The sequence below is a fragment of the Cynoglossus semilaevis genome, chromosome 2 (genome assembly GCF_000523025.1).
Source record: "Cynoglossus semilaevis isolate Cse_v1.0 chromosome 2, Cse_v1.0, whole genome shotgun sequence".
NCBI classification, from domain to species: Eukaryota; Metazoa; Chordata; class Actinopteri; order Pleuronectiformes; family Cynoglossidae; genus Cynoglossus; species Cynoglossus semilaevis.
This window is the reverse complement of record NC_024308.1, coordinates 18,459,647-18,476,950: the sequence shown is the minus strand read 5'-3', so window position 1 is coordinate 18,476,950 and position 17,304 is coordinate 18,459,647. Positions and strand designations below refer to the sequence as shown.

The window sequence follows — 17,304 nt, the reverse complement described above, 5'->3', positions numbered from 1 at the left end:
CTTAATCCAATAAGAATCCAGTCATATCCCTTTACTTTCTTCATTCAAAGATGTTTCAAAACAACAGGTCAAAGGTCATTCAGACCTTTCACAGAGCTGCGGTGATACTACAAACCACAAAAGGGAGAAATCGCACGTGTTGCATTTTGTGACTTTATTTAATAAAGATGATAAAAAGCAAAGTTGTATTCTTAAAGCTGAATGTTTTATCTTTCATGATTACAAGCAGGGAAGAAGCTAATCTTATAAATACCCCCCACCCCCACAGCCCTTAATGGAGTACCTTGATTCCATGCTGATAAGAAACTGCAGTTTGATCATCATTTGAGTTCAGTAATGTATAAAAATCACCACGGAAAATTGGAAAAATTGCGATTGAAATCTTTAAATCATCTACTAGTAAGTATAAAAAAATTAGTGTCATAAGCACAATAAATAAGATGTCACTGAAAATCTGCTTCATCCAGTCCGTGTGACAGGAACTCTGTCCTACTTCAGGCTTGGTTCAAGTGTTTGTCAGAAAAAAAAACAAAAACAAAACAGACGATGATGTCAACAAACAGGACAGGAGATGGACAGTTTTAACTAAACTTTGTTTAGTTCCTTCGTTTGATTGGACTGGGAATTTTCTTTGTCTGGAATGCATGCACTGGGTATTGCACAACAACGTAACGGTTGCTTCTGTAAACGTAACGAGACTAATCCAAGATCTTTGAGATGCTTTCCATTTTCACATTTTCACTATACTCCGTTCTTCACCAACTCGTGCACCCCCTGCTGGTCGATGATCAGGGTCGGACGGAACTCCCGTCCCTTCACCAACTCTTCAAGGCCCTGAAAGAGTTATCGATAACATCGGGTTCATGTCGGGATGCGGACTTTTTTGTTTTCTTTTGCAGTCTCTATTTTATCTGTGCTCACCTCTCCTCCGTAAGAGACCAGAGGGGAGATCTCACATTTGATTGGCAGGTCTGTTCCATCCTTCAGGCTGTGATGGAAAAGGACAGAGTTTCAGGGTGGGTAAAAAGACAAAATATTGAAGAAAGAATGAGAGATTTGTTCCTGCGAAAAAGGAGAGTCATAAGCAGCCGTTGTTCTTCTGTTGAAGAGCGATCGGAAATATCAGAATCAGAGTTGTTCATTCCCAAAACGCAACCAGTGATTTCTCCTTTGTCTCGTAACGGACATGTTCTAGAAGAAAACAGGTGAGAGACAGGCAGTGGGAACTTGTGTTTCTCTGTCACAACCTTGCACCACATCCACCGTCACTCAGGTTGTTTAGTTCTAGACAATCGTTACAGACAAAAATCACGTCTGGAGGAGTGCAGGGTTTCTGCTCCGCAGTGGCAGATGCAGTACAGGTGCCTGACGAGGAAGCAGGAAGAAGCTGAGGTGTTTGCGGAAGAAGCGCTCTTACCAGCCTGAAAAAAACATTCATGGGCGTCATGAATGTTTCTGAAGCACATGCCCATTTAGCTAAACAAAGCAGGTGGGCTTCGATTCAAACCAGCAAGCAAAGGTCGTCTCCTCGGAGACAAATCAGCCGTTGCGAAAGAGTTTGTCGTTTGCAATAAAGTGTGACTGAGCCTCAGACCCATCACGCGAAAAACATAAGAATTAGTAGCAAGAATGTCCGAGGGGACCATGACCTGTCAGCAGGTCTAAAAAAAGTGCTGCGTTCTCAGGGAGCCTCACATGACATCAATGTCCTTTACTTTATCACATTTTTTTTTTTAAAGAAACTGAAAATGTAGCCCATACGGCACATGGCCATGGAGGCAGCTGTTTTCAGTGGTGATGAAGAAAAGGTGACATTAAATAGCAGGATTAATGTTAAGTATTGTAAAAAAAAAAGCCAAAACCCCATCACCATGCACTCAGTGCTGCAGGGTTTAATAATTACTTTCTGTTGCCATCATCTTTGACACTGTCTGCTGCTCCATCTCTGGAAATAGCGCATGAGACACACATTTGTGGGACCAAACATGAGACACGGGGTGTAAGGCTTGTTGTATGAGACGACTCTAACGTAAACAAAGAGGGTTTTTTTTTTCTAACTCGTAAAAATATTTAAATGTACGGAAGTTGGAAACAGCACGCTGTATGTGGCCGTGTTGCACTCAGCCGCCTGTGGTCACCTGGGTATGGCTGGCACACGTCTGCCATTCTCGTCGATGAAGTGGCCTCCGGCATTGAGGACCCAGCGGTGGTGGAGCGACGTCAGAGCATGTCGGGCTGTGGTGGGTGTGTCTTTGCCATCCTGGCGGTCAGCGTTCTTCAACGGCGCAAACTCGTCCTCCCTCAGCACTTCGTACACGACAAATGTCCTGTAGGATACAAACAGAGCCAGAGCACGCGTTCATCAAGTATTGATACTAATAAATACTTCATTTTTGACAAATCGCCGACTAGGAAAGAGACACCATGTGATCAAGTCCGCTAGACTGTTAAGGTGACATTATGAAAAAAACGTACCATAGTTTCTGGACTATAAGTCGCACTTTATTCATCCTTTGGCTGGATTTGTGACTTATACTCAGGTGCAACTTATGTGTATTAAAATATATAATTTCACATGTTTTTCACACTGACAGCCGCTAGAGGGCACTCTAGGTTTGCGTACCAGTATCTGCTACTCCTGTACCACGGAGACCTTACATGTTCGTTATAGAAGTTTCAACATCTTAGACATGAGAACTTTTTTAAAAAAAAGTCTCAACACGAGATTGAAAGAAAAGTAATTTATAAAATTTACAGTTATACTATACTACCTACTGTGATCTCCTTTTGCCTGGACCTGCTCAAGTACCTTGAAATATTTCTATGTTGACACACTTATCTCCACAGCAACGCCAGACACTGATTCTTTTTGCTTTGGAATATAATGGAGAGAAGTTATGCGGAGTCTTTCCATCGGTCAATCATTACAGAAATCCTCTCACTGAATGTAAAGTTCTGTTGGAGCTGATGTCATGTAACCATGGAGGGGGCGGAGGAGGTTAATAGCTCATAAAACCTCCATATTCCTGCAGAGAAGCTTGGCGGGCCTGCTCGGCTGGACGAGGACTCTGAGGAACTGCGCGACTAAGGCTGGCGTATTGGGATCAGCACTGGAAAAAAGGGGGGGGTTGGTTCATGTGCGGAAGAACGAAATCCAGAACGAGTCAAAGGCCTGGGCTCAGAGGCTTTGCAGAAAAACATATGTAATTAGGCCACTTCTCAAAACAGGCAGAAATATTCGTTGTATTCTTGTGAAAGTGCATCCAACATGTACTCACAGCACCTCACTTTTTCCACAATTTGTTATGTTAGAGCCTAATCCTAAAATGGATTCTTTTTTTTTTCCTCTTACAATACCATACAAATAAAAATAGTTCTTTTTTTTAAATGTATTCAAATTCCAGATGCACTGTATTTGAGCCTTCTACGTCTGATGTATACAAACACACACACACATACAAAAATGCATTGTAACTTACTTGGCAAACTGGAAGATGTCAAAGACAAATTTTTCCATTTTAATCCCGTTTGGTTTGTCTGGTTGGATTACCTCTCCCTGAACATTCACAAATGGAATCTTTTTCTGGGCCACGTGGTGCTGCAGGTTTGGCTCATACTTCCTGAGTGACAAAAACAGAGAAGGGAAAAAAAATACAATTTAACATACACCAGAAACACAACGCTATTGTTCATCTAGTGCGAAACCAAAACCGAAGCATAAAAAAAAAGGATTCGTCGTACTGTACTATGTCTCTGAGAAACGACAGGGTGAAGAAGTGATTTGCCACATTTCCTGCGTTGAACACCAGCCGACCATCTTCACTGCGTTTCTCCGCAGTGGCCAAAGTGATCTCACTGTACTCCACCACCTGATAGAGACCGTCCACCTTGCAGACCACACCCACTGCCTCTGTCGGATTGGTTTTCTCCACTACCTGGAAGATGAACGAACAGTTCAATAACTATATTTAATCGAGCAATCAGTAAATAAACAACAACTTATCACCAACTAACCAACAGACTGTTAAGCTCTTAAGTGACACTAAAGATAAAGTGACAAGCTCAAGATTAAAAACCATGATTTTAGCCAAGCAAAAAAGTTTCTCTTTACAACGGCCGACATCGTGATCGCAATACAAACTCCAAAACTAGAGGCTAACAGCACGAGGTGACACAGAAACACTTTTCTATCCACCCGTGAACATTTTTAGGCACTGTCATAATAGAGTAATAAAATAAATCATAAAAACTCGAAGAACTCGATTGTAGCGTTCTGGCATCTGGTGAAAGTTTTATGTAGCCATATTTATCGGTTATCTTTCTAGCCTAATCTACTGTTTGTTTTGTGCAGTGGCTACTGCAGCAAATCTGTTCAGAAGGTTCAACAGATGAAGGCATTAACCGCCAGGAGGCGACGCCACCGCTGCCAAAAACTTTTTTAGGGAACTTTTCATTTTTCCTGGTTGCAGCTGCTCGTTTTAAAGGGAAACAGAGAACAACATGTGACAGAAAGTACAGTAAATACTCATGTATATCATCTACATATGAGTACAGTCAAAAGGCTAAGCTTTAGCGTTCTGTTTTCAGTGTGGCACAAACATGACTGTATGACATATCTGTGTTTCCTACCGATAGAACGCCACTTCAAAAACCTGCACTAGCCCTTTAAAGTCCCTCTCCCCAACTGCTGGTTTATAATGACAGAGGCCAGTGGGAATGAGGGGGTTGGTGCGAGGGGTGGGGTGACACCACAAGGGCTGCGGTCGAGCTTGGTAATTTATGGTGGGAGGGTGGGACTGTGCTTCTCTGCTCCACCACACGGCCTGTAATGTCAAACAGGAGCAGGATTTATACAGGAGGTTCCAATCTGTTCACCGTTAGCTGCAGATCACGGTGAAAGAATTGACTTTATTAAGAAACTTTGTATCGCAAAGGGACTGACTTTTATTTCACTTTGTCTTGCTTAAAAGTGCAGTAGGAACTAAGGACACACATGATCCTTTTATATAGTGTGACGAACCATATTTGTGCTTAGAAACCACATTCACTTTAGCAATGACATCATCAATGACGTTGTATATTTCTTTGACAAAAAGTATATGGTTTAGAATTTTGAAAAAAAGTAAAAAAAAAAAAACGAGAGAGAGAACACTCCTTTTAATACATCGGTCAATTTTACCACTGTATACTAATTGAGAAAGTCGACAGCGTGTGCTGTGTCACCCCCTAGTGGTAAACGACAGAAGATGCGAGTGTGTGGCAACACAATTTTGTATCCTACCAAGTGTCTGGAAAGGAGCAGGAACCAATCACCATTGACACTGGGCAAATATGAATAACAATTTTTGTTGAGTTAGCTCTGACAGCTGTTTTTGACTAATTTTTGGGTGCAAAATCCAATCTCTATCACGTCAAGTTTTTGAACTATTTTAATTTTTGACGTCAAGTTTTTGAACTATAGGATCCCCGTTTTCTTAAACAAAAAGGAAAATCATTCACCTCATGCTGATCAGATCCCACGATAACAAAATCTGCATCATTTCCGTCACTGCGTTCTTCAACATGACTCAGATCTTCTAGAGGAAGTAGCTGTTCGAAAAACTGGCACCGGAATTTCAGCTGAATGAGCTGACGGTAGATGAGGATGTTCTATTGTACTTTGATTTTTCTTGTTCAATCCTGATGTTTTCACTAAACAAAGTTAACATTCTGCGCACATTTGGTCCACATTTATAGTACAGTCTCAAGTGTGACTGCACAAACAAGTTGCCACGTAGCTGTTGATGAGTCCGATCGTCAGCTGGCAAGTCTTACTACAGCTAATAAGTGGAATTTTGCTTATCTGGTGGGAGAAAAAACTTGACGTGCTAGAAAAAAAAACTGACTGCAATTTTGGAATCAGCATGTCAATTTTAGTTTAAATCAGCATAAAAAATCTAACTCAACAGAATTTTTTTCCCAAGTTGTTTCAAGTTATGTTCAAAATCTGGGGACAAATAAAGAACATCTATCATCTATTAAAAAAAAGGCCATCTATCTGAGCTGACACGCAAACTGGTTTGCCAGCAATCCCAACCATCATGTGACTAGGTCCACGTTCACCAACTATTATGGTTTATTTGCTCTAATAGCAAATGAACCACACCTTTAAATGCAGGACAGGAACATTTGTGATAGCTAACAGTGAATCAAATCAAGTATCATCCTGCAGGAATGAAGAAAGACAAGACCGACTGATCAAATAGGATTATCATCGAGTTGGTTATCAACGTCCAACTGCAGGTGTTACATTACATAAGCACCACTTCAAACATACAAAGGCTCAGGCGATATAAATGCACGCGTACGTGTCATCAAACGGCAGTTTTAACCTCATGTGCTAATGAAAGGGCGTGTTTGTCATTGTTTCAAGCCAGCCTGGAACAAAGTGATCATATAAGGTTAAATGTTTATGACACAACCACATCTGAAGTCCTTTATTGTGGTAGATTAATTTATCATAGTGATTATAAACTCTAGAACCATATGTAAGATAAACACTTTTTATTCCATGCAGAATATAATAAAAAAAACATAATTTCCAATTAACTTTTATTGACACATAATAAAACCTTATCACTATTTTATTTTTACTGTTAAGCTATAAGGAAAATGAAGTCCTGTCAGTCACCGTCAGGGTGCTAGCGTTCTGTGTCTCCTCTCGACATGACCTGGTTTGTTTGGTCAATGGGAGTTTCTGAACACGTTCATGACGATAAACCAGAACTGTTGGTTGGAAATGGCTGGATATTCTTTTGAAATTTAACTTTTTACATTTTTAGAGCATCTTATTTAATATAGTCTGTGTGTTTACACACTGTGGTGACAGAAGTTCTATAAAAAAAGTCCCAAACAGGAAGAGTAAGTAAATATCTGGTATTTTAGACACAAAGATAAGAACAATTTAAATTTATCAACTTGTTTTTTCTGCATCACGGCTGCAGATCACCTGTTTAAAAAAAAAAAAAAAGACCAGCTGCGGAGAGAAAGAGTATGAAGAGGCATGTGACTGACCTTAGCTCCGCAGTCCGCTCCTTTCTGTACACAAAAGCCAACAAAGGCAGGGTCTGCCACTTTGACCAGGATATTATCTACGCAATACACATGGATGAACTGGATCCCTCTTCGCTCCATGTCGTCCACGATGCCCTGGTTCCCTAGAGCTCTGTAAAGACCGCCGTTACCGTCTGAAACGAGCACAGACACAGACACTTAGAACTTAGAAAAAAAACCCCACAAAAGTACATTTTATATTTTTTTGAACAACCCCCATGTCCTTACCAGGAGCCATGGAGGGCTTTCCTTTGCTCTCCAGGATGATCTTTCCTTCATAGTCCATGGCTGGAAGCATGCCCTGCTGGAAGAAGATGACGTTGTCCTTGTCCAGGCCAAAGTATTTATGCTTAGAGAAGAAGTCTTTTGTGGACGCCATGGTCCTTCCACTGATCATGATGTACCTGTGAGAAAATGTATTATTTTACCTTATTCCAGATGGTCAATAATCATTCACGGTCACACTCATCATCGTTAATGATTAGCTCTTCCTGCTTTTTTTTTTAATCTGCCGTATGTAAAGAGAAGAATGTTTAATACACAAACACTGAGAGCAGTTGCAACAGGGTCATGTAGGCAGGCAACCGACGGACTGAGACTCTTGGGTGTTTGAACATAAACCTGGGCAGTTTACACATTTGAACAGGATGATGGATGATATTTACATTTCAATGTTAATGTTTTGTGTGTGGCACCATTTTGTACGCGTGTTATAATTGTGAATAGGTGAACGCGATAGTAATGTGAAATCATGTAAATTTGCAGCGGGGCCGTCATTTCTCTGATTCCAGAGAGGATGACGCATGTTTATTACTTCAGTTCTGAGCTGCTCTGCAGTGACTGATAAACTCTCCACTAAACTTCCTTAATCAAATACCTGCCTTTTAAATATGTCTGACACACGAGGAAAAGAAAATCCCCATCGAGACAACACATCCTGCTTTACAAAGGCCACAGTAGTTCAAAGATTAGCAGTAAGAGAAATGTGGCGCTGCCATTTAGTTTTATTTTAGATTCTTATGCTTTAATCTTGAAGGAGAGGACAGGCATGTCTGTCTTCTGATTGGTCAAAAACCTGCTGACATGACATCATTGCTTTTTGAATTCGAACCAGCAAATCAAGCTATTACAGTAAGTGTTTGCCCTGAACAATGCTGGGAACCACTGATGCTGAACCTACATTTTCACATGTCAGAAAGAAATTTGCATAATTCACTGTAAACACAGTCTATGAAGTTCCTTATAATGAATACCTGGTATTAAAAGTTCTCAGGTCAGTGTGGTGTAAACATTGCTCCCTAAATACAGGATTTCTCACCAGGGAATGTAGCACTTGAGGTTGTGCTTCTGCTCAGCCAGCTGTTGTAGCTTTAAAATGCGTTCGGCCTGGATCTGAAAGAGCGTTTTGTGGGACGGCAGCCCCACGTCGTACATGCCCTTGGGGTAAGAGACTCCTAGTCTGGTCCCCTGGCCTCCAGCCAGCAGCAGCACCGCAACTTTGCTCTGGGAGATGCAGTTAAGTCCTGGAAGAGAGCAGAACTATTTAAGAATACCATAAACAGTAGTATGACAATGCAGGGTTGTAATATAACCCCATACATGTCTTATAGCTTACTGGCACAACATCTAATCTCCAGGAAAGGCCATAGTACAATGCAACATCTTTTAAGAGCATCAAGGATACATATCGTGACAAAAACTTTCGACGTTTTATGACTTTTCCTCAATGACCTTTTCAGTATGACTTACCATAAGCCATAAGGTTGAGCTTAATAAAACTTTACTCTAATTTTTTGTGTGTGTGTGTTTTATAATAGCACCAGTGTATCTCCCATAAAACACTAATGTCACAGTCTTACTGCTTGGGCTTTGAAAGGCAGGCATTATATCGATGTACTGAGAAGGCCTGGTAGACTCAGGCCACCACAAACACAAGCCTCATTTCAAAAACGCCCTTTGGAGATTTTGCCCCAGCTGAACACGGTGACCTCATGGATGAGGGTCATGCAAAAACACAAGTTTACGTCAAGGGCCATAATCAATTCCAGATGTTCTCTTCCTCTCGTCGTCCCCCAGGGACAAGAAGAAGAAGAAAAGAATCCAACAGAAAGACTAAGGACAAATGTTCACCCCCACCTCCCACTGGCAAAAGGATTGCACAAAACATAATGTAAAACTCATGCTTACTTTCTCATGTTACAAATCTCTACAGGAGGTTGAGACTGCGGAGAGTGAGTTTAGAAAAGAACTCATGTAGGGACTCTGACACTCAACAGTCACTCTGTTTGGACAGGGTTGAACTAAAAGTGCTGTTTGACACACACCTGGAACAGCCGCGTCACCAGAGCACACACACATACACACGCAGCCTCTCCTTTTTACGTTGCTTAACATTTACAATTAGGCAAAAATGGGGACTAATTATTCAATTATTATAGGAATTTGACACGCACATAGAGCAACACTGCAAATCTAGTCCAACAACTTCACCTTTCATCTGTCTTTATTTTGTCTTTACTGTGCGGTGGTGTGAGTTATTATGTGGTGTAAAAAAAAGGAACACATTTGCACACATTCTAATATCAACGAATCAAAGTAAACAACGGCGATTTCAACTGACACTAACCTTCTTGTTCCCAGTGTGCCAGGTGCTCCCTGTCCCTCGTCACACTCCCCAGCACCTCTCGGGGGACCGGCTCCATACGGGCGTCCATCTTCTCCTGTTTGCTGCTGCTGGACACCTCCATGGCGTTCCTAAAGAATCCGTTGATCTCTTTGAAGTCCATTCCCTGCAGCTGGACGGTCAATTCTCTCCGCTCCTCAGGGCTCAGCTCATCCCAGAACTGCAGGAGGTGAGACTGCTTGGCCTCAGCCAACCTCTGGCTGAGCTCGCTGATGCTGGAGTCCATGATCAATCGTGCTTTTGATTAACTCTGCCGAAAACACATCAGACGAATGGAATCAGGTTTTTTTTTTTTTTACGCAAAAGAGTTATAAGAAGCAGAACCACGAGAGTGTTCAACGATTAGTCACTTCGAATGGGTGGAGATCAAAATTGTGGAAGTTTTCAAGCGTCATCGGGTTAATGTCATTACTGAGTAAACCTGCATTGTACATTTTTTTAAAAATTATAAAATAAATAAAATGCTGAATAATCACAACAATCAGTGCTGTACATTTGACAGTTCCAATGTGCCGGTGATTTTGTTAAGCTCTACACTATGTAAAGGAAAAACAAGACAATTAGAACTAATTGAGGTAACACCTTTCATCTGCATCCTGAATTGCAGTCTTATTAAAAGACAAACAAGAATGTTGAAGAGCTGTACCAGCACCCGCACTGAGCAGCTGGCAAAACAAGTAAACATCAGGTCGAAATGATAAGAACTAAAACAAACGTTCGGTTAAAAGTCACCAACGTCACCTAAAGTTTAAACACAATTGAACTACTCAAACTATGAAAATAGTATATTGCTGAATTTTTTTTATTTTTATAACGTTCATTTAGATTTGCAAAACATTATTTCCAAGACAAAGATAGATAAAATAAAAATCTTAATTCTACTACCTTGGGGATATGTAAAATTACAAACCCATTTTGGAAAAGGAAGAAAGGTTTCGTCATTTGATCCTGGAAGAATGTAAATGAACACACACACACATATATATATATATATATATATATATATATATATATAGATATAAAATTTGCGGGAACGATGTGAAGGGGGAAATTGTATGATGGATAACGTTAAATAAACCTAAGACTGACTTGAAATATTCTTGTGTAGCATATTAGCTGTTACCGGGACACCGCTCTATTAAATGTAAACAGAGCAGACCATGCTTTAGAGTCGCTGAGTAGAATTTAGTTGCTAAACTTTGACGTTCAAACGTACAGAACCGAGGCTACAGTTTAGCCCCCTCTTTCCTCTCAGCGGCAGCAGAGCTCAGATGAAACCGGCAAGTATTGATAAGCGAGTATCCACACACGCGAAGAAGTGAGTATAGAGTTCTTACCTCTCACAAACGTTCCTTTCGGCTTGAAAATCATTAATTTCTGACGAGGATGCCTTGCGCTTACACCACTTGCTCGGAACACGCCAGACCGCACCCACCGTGACGTCGCACTTGACGTGGCACTACCGCGTTAAGTATGTGTTGCGTTTAAGTGCTTCTCGTGAATCTATGTGACTCAATAGTGTACGACAAATAAGAAATTCTGGATTTATCCGATGGAAAAAAAAACAAAAAAAAAAACAGAAGAGAGGGTGACTGTACGGAGTTGCAAATATTGTGGGTTATCTTATGAATTGTGAAAATGTCAGTTTCCTAAAGTACTTTTAGCCCGGGCTTTTTAAATTTAGTCTGGAGTATGCTGGTGTTTAGTTTTATACTCTGGGAGAGTTAAGATGCCGTTTTTCACCTACATGTGATGTCGTTTTTCGTCCACTACATTTATACATTATTGTCTAATTTTATCCAAAACATTTTTTAAACAATATTAGTAATTCATTCAGAAGTAGTACACTTAGGTTTACAGACCAGGTCATGCATATTGTATACAGTAAATACACCTCAATTCACATCTGAGGCAGCATTTCATCAACGACAGCAAGACACAATAACAAAGCTTTAAAAATTATCACAATCTCAGCTAATCTACGGTAATGGCATGGTTATAATCTCAGTTTATTATAGTTTCATAGTAGTGTATAATTACACTTATAATTATTACATACAGATCCAAGGGTTATTAAATTATATTCACTTTCGTCTCTCTATGCTAGCATTGGGAGCAGTAAGCCAAAACTTTTATAATTTGGTGCTGATCTTTAAAGGTAGATTAAAGGCGGATCAAATTCTCTTCAGAACAGTTGGCAAATTCACCACCGAGCGACGGCATCACGTTTCTATTGCTTTCATTCCAAACACTAGAATTCTAATTTTATACAAATGAATTCAGAGGCTGAAATTTAAACACAATTTCATTGTTGACAGATTTGGGTCTATTGAGGACAATGTATTATATTACCAATGGGCAGGAGGTAGCAGTATTCAACTAAGCCACACGATGGTGACAGCAGTCTTTGAACAAACCGGAAGTAATTTCGGTCATCTGAAGAAGAAGCTTGTTTTGGTTTTCCTCCTTGCTAATGTTAGCCTTTAATGGTCTTCTGTGGGTCTCTGTTCCATTGACAGCTGACAAAAATGAAGAAGTTTTTCGAAGACATCAAGAAGGACATAAAATTCAAATCGGCAGGACCCGGGAAGAAGTTGGAAGATGATACCAGGTAAATAGCTAACCTTTATTTTCCCCAACGGCGTTAAATGATTAGCTCATTTGCTCACACTTTGGACCTTAACTTAGCAAACTGAGCTTCATCGGAGTTGTACAACTGTCCATTATATATACAAACATGTTATAAAGCAAACTTGAGCTCCTATGAGAAGTTAAAAAGTCGCAATGTGTGTAGCTGACAACAAGATAATCGGCTCAACCATCTAATTTCAGGTCTGCTGACAGCTAATCCACAAGTAAGATTATTCACAAATAAGATCATTCGGTCTTCTAGATACATCGTATGGTTACTTAAGCAAGATGCCACCAGAGATAATGAAATTTAACTAATTTAAGTTAGTTGTTGTTACAATTAAGTATTAATTATTATTAGCATTAGTATTAGTATTTTTTATTAGTATTATTGTTTATTGTCATAGTCATTCTAGCCAATTATTATTTTTGAATTAGGTCCACAGATTGCATCATAATCACAGAACAAACATTAATAACAATATGAACTTTTCTCAATCCTCTGTAGTACCAAGCCTGAAGTGAGGCCAAGCAGCTCCGCTGTCAAGAAAACTCACCACACTCCAACTGAAGGAGCTCAAAGAGCTGGAGCTGCGGCTCTCGCCAGGATTGAGCAGCAGTCCCGGCTGAAGGTTCACACCTCTCAGGACCACATCAGGAACCAAGGTGAAACCACAGCCAAATACTGTCAACCAAATCTGGTGTTCTTCTAACAGATATTGTTGTGGATATTTGAGTGTTTTTTTTTCCTTTTGTAGTAAGAAGAGAACTTGAGGCAGAAGCAGCTGCTTTGGCCATTAACGAAAAGGCAGCAGCCGGGGAGGTGTGCACTGCTCTTAATTTCTTTGTCCACCTTGCAACCATGTAGACCAATGGTACAATGTAATTCAGTTCTTACAGTGTATGGTCATTAATAGTGACTAATAAGACTAATGAGGTCTGTTTTCCGTAATACTAAAAATAATTAGTCATTTGCTCTTGATCCACCAGAACTCCTTCTGTGTTCTACTGCTAGATTGCGACCTACTTATTGGGCACCTCTTGTCTAGAGTTGATACAGTGTGAGGTCTGTTTTCCGTAATACTAAAAATTGAAAAAAACAATCTTTTCAGGGATCCTACGTGCCAACTAAAGACCACACATGTCTCTCAGTATCAGGTGTGTACTTCACCTGTCCCTTAACAGGAGCCACTTTATCTAAAAGTGAGAGGGACTCACACGTTAAGGAAGCCATTATAATGGTATGGAGAAAGTTTTATTGTCATTCAGTCGTAATGATTGTGTTACACAAATTAAACTCAATGTTTTTCACTTAAACTGCCAGCGGTTTGAGGAAGACGCAGTCGAGGCTTCAGTTATGATGATTCACACCTTCAACAAAGACAGAGAGAAGGTGAAGGCTGCTGTGGACATCATTAGCAAGTGAGACGACGCAAATAGTCAATATTTGTAATTTACAGTAAAGTACACCAAGACTATTTTTTTCAATCGTTGTCTGTTCTCTCGTAAACAGGTATGTGGAAAACATATGTAAGAATCCCACAGAGGAAAAATACAGGAAGATAAAAGTCAACAACAAAGTGTTTCAGGTACAGTATTTAAAAACCTGGGTGTGCTGTCACTTATCTGTGCTGTCAGAGAACATGTTATGGTCAGACACGGTGACAGTCGTTGAACCTTTTTCAAAAACAAATGTTTGTCCACTTCAAGGAGAAAGTTCGATGTGTGGAGGGCAGTAGAGAGTTTCTGCTGGCGTTGGGCTTCACAAGCACCATGTTTCCGATAGAGGGTCAAGGTAAAGTGTTTATGATGGTCTAGCGTATACATACTGCAGTGTCACTAAACAACGTCAATACCCTGTGATTAATCGGATTAAAGTCAGTGGTCATTTGACAGCCTTACTTTCAAGATTTATCTTTAGAAACTGTTTCGATTCTCTGTAACAAATTAGCCATGACATTTGTGTGCTTGCGTTTACCGGTGTCCAGACGAGGAAGAGGAGTTCCTAGTGTTACCAGAACAGAGCCCCGATGCCCTGGAGTTGATGAAGGAGAGGAGGGACCGTCTTCAGAGAGGAGAACCAGTCAGAGCTCAGCTGGACAGACAGCCTCAGGCTTTCGCACCGTCGTCCAACGCCCAGCGCTTCGAGCTCCCATCAGAGTTCTACAACCTAACGGCAGAAGAGCTGAAGAGGGAGCAGCAGCAGAGGTGACGTCTCCTCATTACCTGCTCGTCTCTTTATGTAATGGCCTGACAAGGATGGAAGACCAATGGTGGTCTTCTACTTTCACATATTTTGTCCTGCAATTTCTAAGGTCCAATAAGAAGCTGGGAAAGTCAATACAGTTGACTCGATTGTCTTTTATTACATCTGCCAAAATGACATTTTGCCTGTGATTCTCAGGAGTGATTTGGTGGAAAAGAACGCCATGTTACGCACAAAAGCAATGAGGGAGAAAGAAGAGCAGAGGGAGAGAAGGAAGTACAACTACACACTGCTCAGGATCAGGCTGCCCGATGGAAACATCCTACAAGGTTCTGACGACCGAAAGTTGCGAGTAGTGAGTAATCCCTCACGCTAAATAATAACGGAACGAATTAAACGTGTGCACAGGAACCTTTTACACTTGGGACCGGCTGTCTGTGTTGTTTGGCTTCGTGCGGGACTCCTTGGTGGACGGTTGGCAGCCTTTTGACCTCTTCGCCCCGGGAGGTCAGAAACTAGTAGAGTCAGAAGATGTCGCTCTTGCGGAAAGTAACTTGGTGAGTTGAACCGAGGTCATTACTTGAAGGTAACCAATAACAGAATTGATAGGAATATCGATTGTCGTCACCTTCTTAGTGTTTATACGATGTCCTTCAGGTGAAATAAAAAAAAAGGAAACATATCAGTAATAATTGGACTTTAAGTTAAAGTATACCAACGTACATTTTTGGTCCCCAGAGACAATCAAAAACACTCTAGGATACATAGCCTGACAAAATTGATTTATGTTTACACTCTTTATTTTTATAGTTCACTCAAGCTGAGGTGAAATTGTCCCTATTTACGACATGTCGTGCAAAGTTAAGTTGACCTTTTGCGCTTAGGCATTGGATCAGAAAGGCTATAGTTGTTTTTGACACACCGATAAACTTTGCTCTTGAAACCTAATATGCAAATGACTAAACTGTGACATGGAAAGTAACAATCAACCTCAGATAACAAAGGCACCTGATTATTAGTCGTTCGTTAAAAATCCTCAACTGAATATTTGAACCATAGCACAAACCAGTTATCTGTTATTCGGTTCTGATCGAGCTTCTGGAGAACAAGACATAACACCATAAATGCTTCCACGGCAGAGGAGTTATTTTCAGTTATGAAGTGTTACATTTCTCACACTTGTGCAGGTGATTTCTCGACAAGATGATTTATTTTGAAAGGACAACATGTGAATGTTTTTCCCCTCAGGTCCCTGCTGCTCTGCTCACCTTCGCCTGGGACGAAGCTGTTCAGGCAGATATCGCAGCTGCAGGTGGAAGGAGCCCCACCCTCCTCAAACCTGAGCTGCTGGAAACCATTGAGCAATTGAACTGAGATGACTGTGTCTGAGCCTCCGGGGCTAAAACTCTTTCTTGCCCGTAACTATTGATAAGTGTGCTTTGACAGATGCTAACATGAGTCACAGAAGTAGTTCTAAAAAAGAAAAGAAAAAGTGGGACAGAGGGTTACCCATCATGCACTTGTTTTGCTGAGCATCTCCTCACTTCGCTGAGGAGATCAAGACACTACAGTTTGTCTAAAAAAGGAGGTTTTCCTTTTACTGCCACCTGATCTTTTTTTATTTATCCTGCAATGTTTAGTCCTTAATTTTGCTGAATCAGTATTAAAACGGTGCACACCACTCTCAAAAGAAAATCCCAAAAATGATAAACTGAACATTGAAACGGTTTGAGGCTTTCAGTGCTCAGGTTCAGCAAGTTCTTTCTTTGCGTCAGCAGAGAATGGTTGACTAGTCTAATTCCGTTACTATCAACTGTGAACACATTCAGGCTCATCATATAATGTTATAATGTAATAATGTAATATTATACATTTACATCAGGGTCAAAACAATTCAAATAACAAGATTTCATCAATAAACACACACCCAGACCATTCATATACCAACTGCTTATACCTTTTACTAACAAAGGATTAAATATTTATTTTTCCTAATACATAGAATTGTTATAATTGTTCTTGAGATAGTGATTATTCTTCCACTAACGTTGTCAATATAACGTACAGCTTCTGTTAAACATTGGCCGTTACCTGTTGAATCAACAGCAATGCTTTTGATTTACACGTCTGTGTTTGTAAGTATTTTGTCAAAGTCCGCTTCATGTCAATGAAGATTACTCCGTTAAATGACTGTTTGACTTTGTTCTAATAGTTGACAGGAAATCCTTTGCATAAACATAAACTGCTGTGGGAAACATCCATTAATGCAGGACGTATTAGATCCCTGAGTTGTGTTCGACATTTTCACACTGTACGGGTATTCGACGGAAGGCTGTAAATGTTAACTGTTAGTTGTGCTCCTTCAGTGTCTGTGGCCTGGAATAAAAATCTCTCGCATTTTAATGGTTGCTCCTCTGGTCAAACAGCTTTTACCAGGTCAGTGAAGCTCCCTGTTGTGTTTGTTCCTATCACAGTACTGGTGGCGCATACTACACCTACAACTATTGAAGTCTTAATTAAATGTTGTGCATAACAATGGGGTCGTTACCACAGATAATTACGCCATTAATCACAAATGAACCTTTTAATTACAGCCCAGCGTTAGTGATACTTAACCTTTGTCTGCTGAAGTACATAAAAAGGTGCTCGGTAAGTTTTCTCAGCGGTTGACATTAAAGTGGAACAGTAATGA

At 40.4% G+C, this 17,304-nt stretch overlaps 3 protein-coding genes across 5 annotated transcripts in view; 1 reads left to right on the top strand and 2 right to left on the bottom strand.

The window, feature by feature from the left end:
- The window catches only part of LOC103399996 (methyl-CpG-binding domain protein 3-like), an 844,757-nt gene that overhangs the window by 279,992 nt on the left and 547,461 nt on the right, over positions 1–17,304 (bottom strand). The gene's annotated exons all lie outside the window — the stretch shown is intronic.
- uap1 (UDP-N-acetylglucosamine pyrophosphorylase 1) lies at positions 134–11,269 on the bottom strand. 3 transcript variants are annotated; one of them, XM_008307248.3, is made up of 11 exons: positions 11,113–11,269; positions 9,719–10,025; positions 8,411–8,615; positions 7,321–7,496; positions 7,054–7,226; positions 3,742–3,935; positions 3,480–3,620; positions 2,139–2,327; positions 1,904–1,945; positions 922–988; positions 134–834 (listed from the first exon to the last, which is right to left on the bottom strand). In XM_008307248.3, the coding sequence occupies exons 2-11, from the start codon at positions 9,999–10,001 to the stop codon at positions 742–744; spliced, it is 1,563 nt and encodes a 520-aa protein (XP_008305470.1). In that variant the 5' UTR covers positions 10,002–10,025; positions 11,113–11,269; the 3' UTR covers positions 134–741. The 3 variants fall into 3 exon arrangements, 2 of the variants coding, with proteins under 2 accessions (XP_008305470.1, XP_008305471.1); XR_003053114.1 differs by having other exon boundaries at positions 753–834; positions 922–1,191; XM_008307249.3 differs by lacking the exon at positions 1,904–1,945.
- ubxn6 (UBX domain protein 6) lies at positions 12,156–17,015 on the top strand. Its single transcript, XM_008307250.3, has 11 exons — positions 12,156–12,386; positions 12,915–13,072; positions 13,165–13,229; positions 13,519–13,647; positions 13,731–13,828; positions 13,920–13,995; positions 14,117–14,201; positions 14,395–14,614; positions 14,811–14,941; positions 15,021–15,169; positions 15,861–17,015. The coding sequence occupies exons 1-11, from the start codon at positions 12,304–12,306 to the stop codon at positions 15,984–15,986; spliced, it is 1,320 nt and encodes a 439-aa protein (XP_008305472.1). The 5' UTR covers positions 12,156–12,303; the 3' UTR covers positions 15,987–17,015.